Genomic DNA, 14,576 nt, shown 5'->3' with positions numbered 1-14,576 from the left:
AAAAAAAAAAAAAAAAAAAAAAAAAAGAGAAAAGAATTCCATATTCTTTCCTCTTTCTTCCTCCTCCTTTTCTGTCTTTGGAATTTTCCCAAGCAGTTCAGGATCTAGGAGTGGATCTCAAAGCCTTATAGGATAAATGGTCTATATGGCTGGCAATATCCTCATTCCCACATTTGCTGTCTCCAAGGTCTTAGGGAAGGGGTTAGGGCTGACAGTGCTGTCTCTTCCTCAGCTCTAGGATTCCCCGGCATCACATCCCCACCTATGGTCCTGCCTTCTACAAAGTAACATCAAGGTTTTGCTTATGTCAAAATTAGGTCTTTCTAATATAAAAATTAGGGATCCCTGTTGTAGAGTTCTTGAATCTCTGAGGTGAGGCTTTCAGAGTAAATTTGGCTCAGACACACAAAATCCTGGGGAAGCTTTGAAGCTCTCACTCACTGACCCTCTTTTAGGATGGCTGTAGGCAGAGAGATTCTTTCTCATCCTCAAGTGGCGCTGGATAGATAGGATGCATTCCACGCAGCTGTCTGCCTGCCACAGAACATGATTCCCACAGTAAAGAGCTGATCATGAACCTGATCCAACAGCACACTAGAGTTTACCCATTTTGATTTAAAATCTTCAGTATCTCCTAGTTTATCTTTTGGTGTGATGCCTTGGCATTTTCCAAGTATATCCATTAGACCACCTGAAACTGTTTTCAACCCCCAAAATAAGCAGCAACATAGCTCTCTCCAAAAATGTCCACAGTGGACTTATGACAGGTAAAAGAAAAGATGCTTCTGATTAGTTACTGCAGATCCCTTTGAGAGTGACCAGTTCAAGATGTAGTATTCACACTTCTTGAAGGAAAGAAGTCTGCTCTGTTCCAACTGCACTGAGGGTACACAAAGAAAGCATGTGGAAATGAAATACAGAAGTCATTATATTTAGGAAGAGTTCCTTGCCTCTAAGACTTAGGCGCTTCCAAACGAGAGGCCCTAGGAGGTCACCATCCCCCTTTCCTATGCTCTCCAACTGGTCCTAATGGCTGCGGGAAGCATGTTCACCTCACCTGGTTATTTCTTCTTTCAGAGCAGCAGGGTCTGCAGGATAAAACTTCACACGGAAGCACATGGTGAATGGAGGCTGGGCTGCAGAGAAAAAGAGGTGCCCATCAGGGAAGACCCTCACCCAGAAGAGGACAGGGCTCTACTGCCCACTAGCATGAAGCATCAGAAGAGAACCCTCATATATTTAGGGCCAGCTTATACTGAGAACAGCGGGAAATTATATATGTAGACCAAAACTTGTGGCAAGTGGGAGGTTTCATGCCACCCTCCCCAGGGCTGTGGCTTGAGTCTTTTCATGGAGAATACTTACATCTCAATTGCTTCACCACAGACTTGGTAAATTCCAGCCAATGCTGAAACAGAGAACACAGAACATGAAAACCCTAATGAGAAGGGCTGTAAAATATAACTTGTTTTCTCCAACTTAAAAAACTAGACAGATTGTAGCCTAGGGTGAAAGCAGCCCAAAAGCTTGGAAAGATAAGTTTGGAGAGTAAAGAGTGACATGATTTTCTGAAATGAGCTCCCATGAAGCCAGCTGTGAAGGGGGGAATAGTTCCAGCTTCAGATGCCATTTCTGGGCTTCCCTGGAAATGCTGTCTTCTAAAGCAGGGTGCCAAAGTTCTCAGCCATGTTTTTGGCATGCGATTAGGCACAAGCAACTGCATGTATGTGTGGCGGGGACAGAGCCCCACCTGGGTTGAGTTGGGAAATACTGACTTTAATGGGTGGTGTGTGTGTGTGTGATGCAGCAGCTTTTTTTTTTTTCTTTTTTTGGCAGCAGAGTGGGGATAGAAGATATTGGTAGCAACTCTAGAAAGCAGCGATAAGTGGAAATTTCCTAAGTCAGGGATGGCTGGTATATATTCCATCTTTCTTTGAGTAACATAAATTGCCAACCCTTGTGTTAGAAAACACATACTCAAGATTCCTTGGCATCCAGCAATGTTTTAAAATCTAAATCTCAAATGATAACTAACCACAACCAACGTGTAGGATAGTACCCTTTTCCCCTTGGATTTTGAAGGAGGCAGGACACAGAGGCAAAATACATTTTCCCATGGTACTTAAATGTTTGGGGGAAGCAATGAAACCATTCTATATGAGTTTCTTAATTCTACATGGGTCCTTTATAAAATTTATTATTGATGTTTGTTGCTTTTTGCTAATCAGGATTAGGTAGGACTGCTATTAATTGGGGTTTGATTATCCAGAGGTAACTTAACATTGCCAGATGTAAGCTCCATGAAGGCCCAGAACTGTCCGTCTTGTTTACAACTGTATCACCAGTGCCTAGCACAGAGTTCAATAGGTAGCTGCTGAATGGCAAAGGGACTGGGCCCATACTTCCTTCTTTTCTGGCTACTTCCATTTAGTGTAATGTCTTGGCAGAGTCCTCCCTCTGGCAGGAGAGCAGCCAGGGCCCTGCAGTCAGCATCCTGGCCTCCCTTAATTCCCAGTGATCACCTTCTGGGCTGGGCCATGGGTCATGCAGTTAATGGACCCACTAAGAGCCAGTTCTTCCGTCAGCTCCACATGGATAATCTGGGCTGACATTCTGCTCTCCTGCTTCTGCTGATCTGAGTTCCCATGAGGCTGGCAACTCATTATAGCCACTCAATGTGGTTAAGAGGTCCTTCTCACATTACACGGCCCACCGCGGCTCAGCTTCACAGGGAGGCAAAGGCAAGAGATGAAATTGCTCAGAAACAACTGGGGTTCCAGGGTATGCCTGTGAAGAGGGAGGAGGCCTATCTGTTCAGAGCACACTGGGGTTGTGGACAGTTAGGAGAACATAGTCAGTGCCAGGGACTCAGTACACAGAACACCAACACCTCTAGACATTAGACTGATAGATTAAAAGAAATAAACAAAGGAAGGTAGAAATTAATGACTGTGAGATGCATTATCAGCAGAGGGCAGATAAAGCTGAATGACAAAAGGCTATTCCCCTTGGCAACAGCTGGAAAGAAGATTTTAGTTTTATTGTAGTGAGAGCTCAAGAAAGGACTGAGGCTGGAAGAGAGTAGCAAGGGGTAAGAAGGGACTGGAGAGCTGTCACAGTCGATCCATAGGATTTGGAGTCTGGCAGAGCAATCTTGAGAGGAACCCAAGAATATGGTGACGGCTAGAGTGGCTTTTTGTAAATGCCTGACCAAATCAGTCCCAGATTCACTAGCAAACAGACAACACGGGCTTAGGGAGGAGGGATTAAAAGAGGAAAAGAAGATTCAGAGAGGAGGGTTTCCTCCTCTATTTGAGTGAATGGGCCAATGTGGCACAATCTTCAGACTCTAGGGACTTGAAAGGGTACAAAGCAGAGGCCAAGAGAAGGTGGAGGCCCTGGGCCTGAGTCAGGAATCCTGGGGAAGGAGAGTGAGGACAGCTCCTCCAGGAGAGACCAGGAGAGCTTCCAGATGCATGGAGGCTCCTGCAGAGCAAGCAGTGACATGGGGATGGATGTGAGTGCTGGGTTCGGACTGTCTCGAGACCCAGGGAAGGAGGTTTATGTTAGGCCCTTACACCCTGAGGGAGCAGGGGAGCTCAGCTCCTCCATCCTACCATGAATCAGTGGACTAAGGACAACTCTTTACAGGTCCCCATTGCCCTACAAACCCTCAGATACTCTCTCAAGTCTCTCTGCTCTCCTTAACCCCTCCCACAAGGCACAGAATTACACAACTTTCAGAGGCTATCAATTATATATTCAGCATGGAATCTCAGAAACCACATTGTCCCTGGAGTCAAACAGGTCTGAGAGTTTGAGGCTGGCTTTGCCACTTACCTTGGGGAAGTTACCTAACTTATCTGAGATTTTATTTACTCATCTGGAGAACAGATATTATCATTAGGGATACTCATCTCATTTCGTCAAGGATGAGATGGAATAACACACGTGAAGCTCTTAGCTTAGTGCCTGATACAACTCAGTGAGCAGTATACATCAGCTGGAAGAACTAGGTTTGTGTGCAGCGCAGAGCCTGGCAAGCAGTAGGAACTCCATAAATGTTTATTTCTCCTCTTTCCCATGTTCTTATCTCTCTCTAGCTCCTTCTTATATTCTTCTCATATGTGGACCAGATCCACATATTCTCTTACTCTCCTCAAGCAAGTTCTGACCTAACTAAAAAACCAATGAACAGGATATAATTTGGCTTTTTTTCTTCATATACCACTACTCTAGGGGATGAAGAGACCTTGGAGTAACTGGCCCTCCCTTTTTTTTTTTTTTTTTTTTTAAGACAGTCTTGCTCTGTCTCCCAGGCTAGAGTGCAGTGGTGTGATCTTGGCTCACTGCAACCTCCATCTCTTGGGTTCAAGTGATTCTCATGTCTCAGCCTCCCAAGTAGCTGGGACTACAGGTACACGCCACCATTGCCAGTTAATTTTTGTATTTTTAGTGGAGACAGGGTTTTGCCATGTTGCCCACGCTGGTCATGAACTCATGGGCTGAAACAATCTGCCTGTCTTAGCCCCCCAAAGTACCAGTATTACAGGCATGAGCCACTGCACACAGCCAGCCTTCTTTTTTAAGGATAAAAGTTTGGACCAAACAAAGAAACATCATTTGTAAAAAATAGTCCACCGTTACCTCTCCACTTTAGTGGGGATGCCAGAGAGTACATCTCCACACAGAGCAAAGGGTAGATGAAGGGAAGTTATAGAAACTGCAAGTGGAAGGCTAAGCAAATGGACATAAGAAATACAACACTCTAAGCCATTAACTCACTCACGCATTCATTTCTTCAGAAAACATTTATTGAACACCAACTACATTGTAGGCCTGTGCTAGTGACATGGGAGATAGTGATGAATGAGGTAAAGTCCAGGCCCTCATGGAACTTATATTTTTGCAGGGAACACAGGTAATCACAGAATGCTGTAATAAGTGCTGTAACAGGGTAGCAGAGGGCACATGGGGGCCCATAGGAGGATCCCTAATACCGAGTGGGGTTAGGGAAGACTTCCCAGAGGAAGTAAAAGTCTAAGCTAAGATCTTCAGTGTGAAAAGGAGTTAGCTGGAAGAAGGGTGTGGAGTGTGGAGTGTGGGGTGGTGAGGAAAAGAAGATTCTAGGCAGGGGAACTCTACAGGTGAAGGCTCTGTACAGGAAGCAGGTAGGATGTATCTGGAGAGCAGAAACATTACTGCCTGATGGCACCACAGCAGGAAGAAGACAGGTCAGGAGATGAAGGTGGAGAAATAGGCAGGGGCCGAGGGAATGGACTTGTTCCTGTATCTGTCTGGAATATCAGAACTCCTGTCTGTCAGGATGCCCTGTGTCTGCAGAGCTGCCTATGCTGTGTAGAGCAGAGCAAGAACTGCAAGACCTGCAAGGCCCATGCTGGTTTGGCTCCGTCTCTGTCCTGTCTAAATTGGGTTGGTATGGCACTTTTGGTGAGGCCTTTCTTAAGCAGTACAATGTGGTTCAGCTGCTTACTAGAAAGGGGGCAGGAGAGGCTCACCTGTGACCTGGGCTCCGAGACCACAACTCCAGCCCAGCTGCTCTGTCTCCAAATTTGTGCAAATCACTTAAGCTTCCTAGCCTGCCATTTCAGCAACTGTAAAATGACAAGCTTCTCCAGGTGAGCTCTAGCCAAGGTGCCTTCCAGGTCTAATGCTATGATTTGAAGAGACGACATCCAACTGCAGGGTCTGGTTGGTCCCTGATTCCTGAAGCTTGACTTTGAATATGAACGACAGTTCAAGACCTCAGGCTTACTGACTAGCTCTGTCCTCCTTTTGTGTTTTGAATATTGACTTACCCGCTGCTTATCTGGGTCTACAAAGCGGATACCAAAATAGTCTTTCTCAAGTAGGTTCAGGTGGTGGCAAAGAAGGTCAAACAGGTACTGGCCTTTGGCATCTCTCTGCAAAGAAAGAAAGTTCCATTGAGAAATGAGTGGGCTTTTTCAGTGTAACTTTGTTTTTTGTTTGTTTGTTTGTTTGTTTGTTATTTTTTTGGTAGCCATTAAAAGTTGTTTGCAACTGTTGCATGCGTCTATGAAAGGGGTGAATGTCCGTAACTATGTCCTCCACATTGTGATACATCACTGTCTGGAATCCAAGGCTTTTAGCACCTGGAAGGAGCCCAAGAACCCTTCCCACCACAAAGATGTCAGAGAAGTCAGGGTAGAGTCAGGTAAGCCCAGTTCCCATCTCAAATGCACAAAGCTTTCTTAATCTGTGAGTGTAGGGAATGTCAGTGTGGAATACAGCAGTAATGACACCAGGCCCAGCTGGCTGAGCCTCTAAAGTAAATCGTGAATCCATCCACATCTCTTCCTCTCCATTTACCAACACCATAGGTCAAGCCACCACCATCCCTCAACAGGACCACCGCCAGAGCCTTCTAACTGACCCTCTGCCTCTGCTCTTACCCTCTCCAGTCCATTCTCTGCACAGCAATGAGGGTGTCCGCAATTCAGACACCATCTCTTTCTTGCTGAATAAGTGATCAGGCACATTGTAGGATATTTAAACATACAAAAGGATATACTATGAACAGTGAGTCTCCCTTCCACCCTGTGCCCCAGTTCCTCTCCCCAGAAGCAACTGTTACCAGCTTCTTGTATAGCCTTTCTTTTTTTTTTTTTGAGAAGGAGTCTCGTTCTGTCACTGAGGCTGGAGTGCAGTGGTGCAGTTTCGGCTCACTGCAACCTCCGCCTCCTGGGTTCAAGTGATTCTCCTGTCTCAGCCTCCCAAGTAGCTGGGATTATAGGCATGCGCCACCACGTCCAGCTAATTTTTGTATTTTTAGTAGACACAGGGTTTCACCATGTTGGTCAGGCTGGTCTCTAACTTCTGACCTTAGGTGATCTGCCTGCTTCGGCCTCCCAAAGTGCTAGGATGATAGGCGTGAGCCACCATGCCCAGCCCTCTTGTATATCCTTTATGTGATGTTTTATACACAGGCAAACCTACATACATATACATCTCCTCTTTTAAAAATACATTTTGTAACATATTTTTAAGCTCCTTTCTCCCACTTAGGGTATCTTGCAAATCCTTCTATGGCAATATATATAGATAGGCCTCACAGTTTTTAACTGCTGCATGTCACTGCAATGAATCTAAAATTATTTGCCATATTGATGCCATTTTGATGACATCCATATTGATGCCATATTGATGACATTTGTTTCTAATTTGCTATTATAAACAATGTGGCAGCGAACATACAATGATCTTTATGTTACTCACTTCTCTTAATACTTGTTGCTCTTGGAATAAAATGAAAACTCTGATCATGGCGTCCCAGGCCCTGTATAGCCTGGCTCCTGACTTCTCTCTGCACTCACCCAAAGTCATTCTCCTCACTGTACTCCAGCCATGGCCTTTCTGTTCTGAACTCCCCAAGGCTTTTCTGCCTCTGTCTTTGCATTCCCTCTGCTGGGAATGTTCTTCTTGCAGCTCTTTGCAGCCACTCCTATTTTTTGAGGACTCAGCTCCAATGTCCCCTCTTCAGAGACGCCTTTCCCTGTAGTACAGACCTTCCCAGTTACTTTCCATCTCATTTTGCCATTTATGTCTTTCATAGCACTTATACCAATCTGTAATTATCTTGTTGATTTGTTTACTTATTTATTTACTATCTGCTTCCTTTCTAGACTGTAATTTTCATGAGGTCAGAAGCCTTCCCCCAGAACTTAGCACAGGGCCTGAGGCATGGCAGGCAGGTCCTCAACAATTCTTTGTGGAATAAATTACTGAACGAATAGAAGGGAAAAGGTTGGCTGAAAGATTTCACAAAATGGTGAAAAGCTAGGCTGTTTATAACCCATAACCTGCTACTTCAGAGACCTGCCTGGGTGCCAAGGATGAAGTGGGAGGAGAATGACTTGCAGGAAACTGTCAAAACACCTGGAGCCTGCACAGCATCCATCGCTGGCCTCCCCGCAGTGGTCTCTGCAGCTTAGTTCAGATGATCATCTCTGACGGGTCTATGTCTAATTTTGCATACAAAGTGAGGTTGTATGAGGAATTTCTGCAGTGTCATGGTTATCACATTTGCCTCACAAATTGAGGTTGTAAGATAAGATCCAAAGATCTCTCCCGTGCCAAGGCCCAAGGTTGTGGGTAATTATCGAAGGGCCTGGCCCTGCCCCAAGAATGAGCATATTTTTAAGACCTTCACAAAAGGTTTACACCTCCCCTCTTCCCCTTCTGCTAGCTCACCCCATACTATCCAAGGAGAACTAGGGTAGGATGCTAATCTCATAGCAGTTATGTTAAGAAGTTTGTCCTTGCAGGAGCTGGAAGAATGGGTGAGTAGACAGCTCAACTGCAGGAGGAGGCAACATGTGGGCACACATCCCTCCTCGTCTGAGACAGGAATAATATAGGGTGGTCACAAGAGAATAAAAATTCCAGACAGCAGTTTCACATGACTAGAGGCTATGGGCTGATAAGACCCTAAAAAACAGGGCATGGACCAAGCTAGCTAAGAGCTACTGAACCCAGTATGTGACTGGATTTGACCTAGGTTTCTCCTAGGACCTCATTATAAACTCATTAACATACTAGATCACACACCTACCAGTGCCAGGACTGTTCCAAGACCACCCATATTTGCTGTAAAAATAGGTGCCACTGCAGTTATGAGAAATCTCTACCCTTTCCCAAGAATTTTCATGAATATTCCACCCCTTGGTTAAAGAAACCCATAAAGACAGAAACCCCAAACCCCACTGTGTGACTCTCTCAAGTGCGCCTACGCTCCCTTTTCTTGAATGTGTACTTTGCCCTTTGCAATAAATCTCTGTACTTTTACTATTTTCTGACTCTTTGAATTCCTTGACAGAATTATCTTCTCAATGGTGTCAAGAGCCTGGACACCAGCTGGGGTGGAGGTCTCACCAGTGTTTGGGGCGCTCCCCCAGCCCACTGGTATCACTTCTACTGGCCTCACACTCCCTCTCACAACATAAGCCTGAACTCGCAGGCCCTATTCCCCCTGTCTTTGGTCCCCCACAGGAAAGAGTGACTCTCAGGACAGAGACTCATTATGAATCATGCTGGGATTTCTGGGTGGTGGGCCACAAACCAGGTCTTTCAAAGGACTCCATCAGAACTTTCTTTGTGCAGGGCCTATTAACTACTTCTTCACTGATGCCCAGAGAGTGAGAAGAGCTTAAAGAGGTATTTCAGGTTCTCTGGGAGCAGAGGAAACATGTTCAACGCTATTCCATGCAGCATATCCTACACTATTATCTCTCTCAGAGCAACTGAAATGAAACAGTGAGAGACAGTAGCATATTTTCATTGTTTTTCTCTACAAATTTGACTTTGCACAAAGCTGGCTATTGCATTGTGATCAGCTGTTTTTTTTTTTTTTAAATGAAAAAATGTTTTTCACAAACACTACTACAGTATGATGTGAGTTTTACGGGCTGAAGAAGTTTGCTTCCATACATACAACAACCAGATTAGCAACGGGATAGAGATAGCTATAGGGAAAACATGCTTCTGTGATGGAGATCATATGGACTTTTCATAAGAATCCTGCCTTCCATAAAACAACTCATTCTCATGGGCTGCAGGCTCAGATGCACTTGTAAGGCTCTTAGCTGGTGAGAACCCTGAACTTAGTACATCCAACTTCAGATTTCTTCCACTTCACAGGAAGAAAAAGGAAGTACGGCTTTTCTCTTGGAGTAGTTAGGAAATAAGGACATATCCCATTACCCATTCCCTACAGCTACATAAAAAAAGACCTTTTTCTGGTTACTTTTCAGCACCTGGTGAATCCCCCTGCTCCCAGCTGTGAAGACATAGTTCCCTCAAGTTCCCGTTTACCAGTTACCAGTATTAGATACGTTGTTTTGAGCTGCAGCGCTCTTGCATAGACTAATGAAGAGAAGCATCTCCCTTTGCTATTTCTCCAGGGCTGGGGGGGTGGGGGGGGGCGGTGAGGGGAATGAGGAAGGAGGTAGAAGACACAGACTTCCTTCTTGTAGCCGAATTCCATGAAATTTAAATCCCCAGCAGGTATGCAAAGGTAGAATCAACTTAGAGCACTGCTGCCAAGGCACCTTTCACAGAGGGTTGGACAAAGCCCTTCCTTTGAGGTACTCACGCCTGAGACTGGTGGAGTGGCCTGAGGCAGCATTGGGTGAAATCACAGGAGCTGAACCATCATGATGGGCTTCCTATAAGCCAATGGCAGGGGCAAGATTTTAGGAATTTTACCATTTCCTGGGCTCGTGAATCCCCTTGTACTTCCTGATGCCAGCTGTGTCCTAGGATACCCTCTCCATGGTCTCCCAGTCCTGAGTCCAGGAGTTTCTGGAATATTCTCTGACAGCCAGTCTTTTCTTTTGATGAGGTGGCAAAGCCGTCCTCCCTTCCCTTTGCCTGCAGTTGCCCTGGCACTGTGGCTAAACTGTGCATTGAATGTTGTGCCACTGATTATACTGGAGAAACAGGCACTTGCGCTGACAGGTGATTACTGTTTAGTCACAAAGTCAGAGCTCCATGCCTGAGGACATTTATCTTCAGGACAAGTGAGCTGAGGCAGAGCACCCAAATCCTCACCCTGCAGCTAAACTTCTGAGGTTATTCTCTTCCCAAAGACATGATTGGATCAAAATAACTTATTAAGCACTTGTTTAAAAAACAAATTTATATTTTATGAACCACAACAGTACCTATACATATTTGAAAATACCAGTGCATATAGGTACAACCCATTTATTCTCTCTATATGGTGCACAGAATGATTCATGAGCCTCTTGGAATCACTGTGCAGCTGAGGGTGGGATAACTCCTATTTTTGCTCCTCCCTGGAACGCCTCGTTCTGGTTCTCTATGGTTTGCCTATTCTTTAGGGAAGGGACTGAGGCAGCAAGCAGTAAGCAAGCTCGGGCCAGTGACCTAAAGTATTCAAGGTTAATTGCATTTTCTCTCTCATCATCGATATCCATGGGCAGGAGAGAAACTTTATTTTAACCCATCATGGATGAGGTTATTCCCAGGCTCTCTGGCATGCAGCATCCTGATGAGAGAAGCCAACATGCAGAAAGCCCCACTCATTAGGCTCCACTTTATTCAATCCTGCTTACTTGTGAGGCACACAAGTACCTCACAAGCAAGTGCAAACGAAGTGAGTCTAGCAGAGGGTAAGAGTGATTCCAATTTCCTCCTGGCCACATGCTATGATCTTGGTTCACAATCTGTTAAAGGGTAGCTGGCCTTGGTTTCACGGGCCCTGAGAGAAGGCAGAGTAAAATGGAGGGATTACAGAAAGTGGGCACCCATAGCCCAAAGTACAAGAGTCCAGAGGTGGAAGAAAGCCACACCGAGACTAGGCACCCTGGAGGAAGGGCAAGAGTTGAACGAGTTGTCCTTGGAGGCCTGCCAGGGAAGAAACAGGCACCAGGGATGGGATGGCATCTCAGCCTGCATCCTAGCTTAACTTTATATTTAAATTTCTTGTGGGCCAAAAACTTCCTTGCTTGCTTTATCAGTGGTGTGAGGGCATGAGTGGCATGCCGATGTCTGCCAGGTTCCAGAGCAGATGCTGTGTAGAAGCACTTTAATGTTACAGAAGAACAGCCACAGTAGGTCATCTTCTCAGGGCCATGGCATTAGCGAGCTGAGCAGAAAAGTGTGAATCAATTTCTGGGGTGCAGTCCCTGCCTCTGTGGTCACATGCTACACCCAGCCCAGCTTTCTGAGGCAGAGGGAGGGTGTGGGGCACAAGTGCTAACAGCAGAGCCCCAGATTCCCTAACTTCAGCACCTTCTTTACACTTTCTTTGAAGGGAGGGAACCCCTGCTGAGCTCTTGGCCCAGGAGCTCGCTTTTCCTGCTTTTCCTGCTTAGTGGTAAACCAACAAAATCTGTCCAGGAACTGCTGAGGCTGCAGCTAGAAGAGCAGCCAGCTCACTCCGGGAGAAGATTAAGAAAGCTCATTCCAGGGGGAAATGCAAAGACGTCCATCTGCAAGCAATACTGTCTTGAGTAGCAGGTCACCACAAATGCGGCAGGGCCATAGCTCACCCCTACCCAGGTACTCCCTTCTGTTTCCTACTCTCAGAACTCAGCCATCAGGCTGGAAAGAATGGGGCCCAAGCAGGCTCTTGGTATCCAAACTACAGTGCCAGGAGGCTGCTGTGGGGCCAGGTAACCATGTGGCTCCTGGAGGAGTGGCCAGGCCCCAAAGTGGAGGGAAATCAGAGCTCAGAAGGAGAGAGGATCAGTGCTTCTTAGCCACTGTTCTCACCAAATCCTTAAATACAGCAACTTCTTTGCCCCAACAACCCCCTTCTACAAAATGCAAATTGAGAGCTGGGGTGATTTTCGTGATGTCACACAGATATCTCTAGGTTCAGATGCCAGGTGCAGTGCTGCAGGGAGCCCTGCTGGCAGTCCTCACTTGGGTCAGAGAACTGGCTTTGCTCATCACCACATGGTGTGACACGCAGGACGTGCACATGGGGCGGGGAAATCACATTCGATCTGGAACATGGAGGTCACTGTGTGCAAGGAAATGTCATGGGATGGAGGACTAAGTGTTCTGTCAGCACAGATGGCCCAAAGCAGACTCAACAAGGGCAATTAAGACCCTCTGAGCAGAACTTCAAACCTGCTGTTGTACAGCTTGTAAGAGCCCGGCTAACGAGAGGGCTAGTCTTATTGAGATATCAATGGTGATGCTTCAAGAGACAAGGTGTCTCATTTCTATATGCAATCTTTGTACCCTGTGAAGTGTCTAGAAAGAAAAACAGAGCCAGTTCTGAAGAAAAGCAGACAACTCGTTCATCTTTCCTATCTTTGGTGAAGCCACTTTTACAAGTAAGGTGACTCTTAAAAGCATCACTGCATCTTGCTATTGATTGAATAAATTTTAGTTGTATTTTTCCAACCAGTGCTGAATATCTCAGTGAACTAGTCATGTCACAGCTGCAGAATTACTGGAAGCTCAGCCAGGCTTGTTAGAAAAAAACTCATTGCTTTGTATTTGTGAAGCTCAGATTCTCTTTCTCTATTCTCTGTCTCTCTCTCTCTCACACTTACACCTCCCCCCACCCCCAACACACACACGCACATTCTCTAATACAGCTGCACTTCTCATACAATGCTGCTTCAAATAACTTGTGAAGAAAATCCAGAATTTGGAGAAAGATTGACTTCCCCTTGCTCCAACCCTAAGGACAGTTTGACAACTCATTTTATTACCTTTTTTTTTTTTTTTGGAAAGGACAAATGTATGTTTGGCAAATCTGGGAATTTCTGGGGTTTTAGGGAGTATCCTGGGTGGCCAGGGTCAGGAGAAATATGATAAACTCATTGTTCCTCATAACTCTTTGGCTATTTCCCTCCTCTTCACAAAAAGTTGTTTACTGGCCGGCGCCAACATATGTGATGTATCCCGAGGTAGACATATTTCATTAGTAAACAGGTCAGGATCTTTGAGTCCTGAGTGCAGTTTCCTTTTCAACTCTCCTATCAGGTTACTCATGTTCCTTAGAAGTTGAGGCACAGGGAGCAGAAAGGGGAAGAGCTCTGGGAAGGCAAAGGCTTTGAGAACGAGCCCTAAGTAGACTTAGAATCAAGGCCCTGATCTGCCACTTCTCAGCTTGTGATTTCAGACCCATCCCTTAATCTACCTGAACTTCAGCTTCCTTATCTATAAAACAGAGTTAATCCTACATCTCTCTAAGGATGTCTGTGGAGCTCAAATCAAGACACAAAATATACATAAAAACCCTGTGAGTTTTCCTGCCAACTTTCTCAGCCTCTTGTGACCTATTCTTCCTCCAGGATGGATGGACTTGAACACACAAGGCCTCAGCAATAAGTCAATGCACTCAAGGAACAGACGCCTGTCCTCCCGGATAAGAATGCATGAATGGATCGTGGCTACATGTCCACCTTGTAGTGTCCCCAAGATTTGGGAGTGGCTACCATTTTGGAAATACGCCCAAAGCGGCTCTTAAAGTACAAATCTGCACCTTCTTCTTACCCAAGGCTATTTTTTTTCCTGATCAGATCAGAAAAGTAGAAAATATCAAATATATATAATCAAACCAAATCCCCTCAGAAGCCTGGCAGCTTCTAGTCAGTGCCACAGAGACAAAGGCAAAGCTTCTGTGACAGGCTCCACACATGCTCCCTAGAAAGGAGGAGTTGAGTAAGGGGAATAAGATATGACACAATTCCCATAGACACTATACCTTTTAATGCCTTGGCTTTAATTAGAATACAAAGAAAAACGCATTGGCAAAATATATTTCAAGATATTACCCCAGTGCCCTGATCTGTCTCAAAAAACAGAACAGGTTCCCTCTGTAGTTAAAGCTACGGGAGCTACCTGTAGCATTAGAGTCTTCCCCCTGGGATTCCCCAGGACACTGCACAACAGGATATGGACAGATAAATGAGAGAAGGATGGGCAAGCAGGGCCCACAGCTCTCTGACTGAAGCCCCAACTTCCCCAGAGCATGCCCAGTCACAACAGCTGCTGGTATCCTATCCTATCCCAGGACCAGACAAGTCATTTTCACTGCTTGTCCGGAG

General features: G+C 45.6%; 1 protein-coding gene across 1 annotated transcript in view; it reads right to left on the bottom strand.

The window, feature by feature from the left end:
• LOC113219580 (FERM domain-containing protein 5-like) overlaps positions 1–14,576 on the bottom strand; it is a 334,349-nt gene that overhangs the window by 36,759 nt on the left and 283,014 nt on the right. The window contains exons 2-4 of the mRNA XM_026447859.1: positions 5,820–5,924; positions 1,366–1,408; positions 1,058–1,136 (exon numbers count right to left, since the gene is read on the bottom strand). Coding sequence (XP_026303644.1) covers positions 1,058–1,136; positions 1,366–1,408; positions 5,820–5,924 — 227 coding nt within the window. The remainder of the gene's footprint in view (positions 1–1,057; positions 1,137–1,365; positions 1,409–5,819; positions 5,925–14,576) is intronic.

The sequence above is a fragment of the Piliocolobus tephrosceles genome, unplaced genomic scaffold (assembly GCF_002776525.5).
Source record: "Piliocolobus tephrosceles isolate RC106 unplaced genomic scaffold, ASM277652v3 unscaffolded_108, whole genome shotgun sequence".
In the NCBI taxonomy this organism is placed as follows: domain Eukaryota; kingdom Metazoa; phylum Chordata; class Mammalia; order Primates; family Cercopithecidae; genus Piliocolobus; species Piliocolobus tephrosceles.
This window is presented reverse-complemented; position numbering and strand designations above follow the sequence as displayed.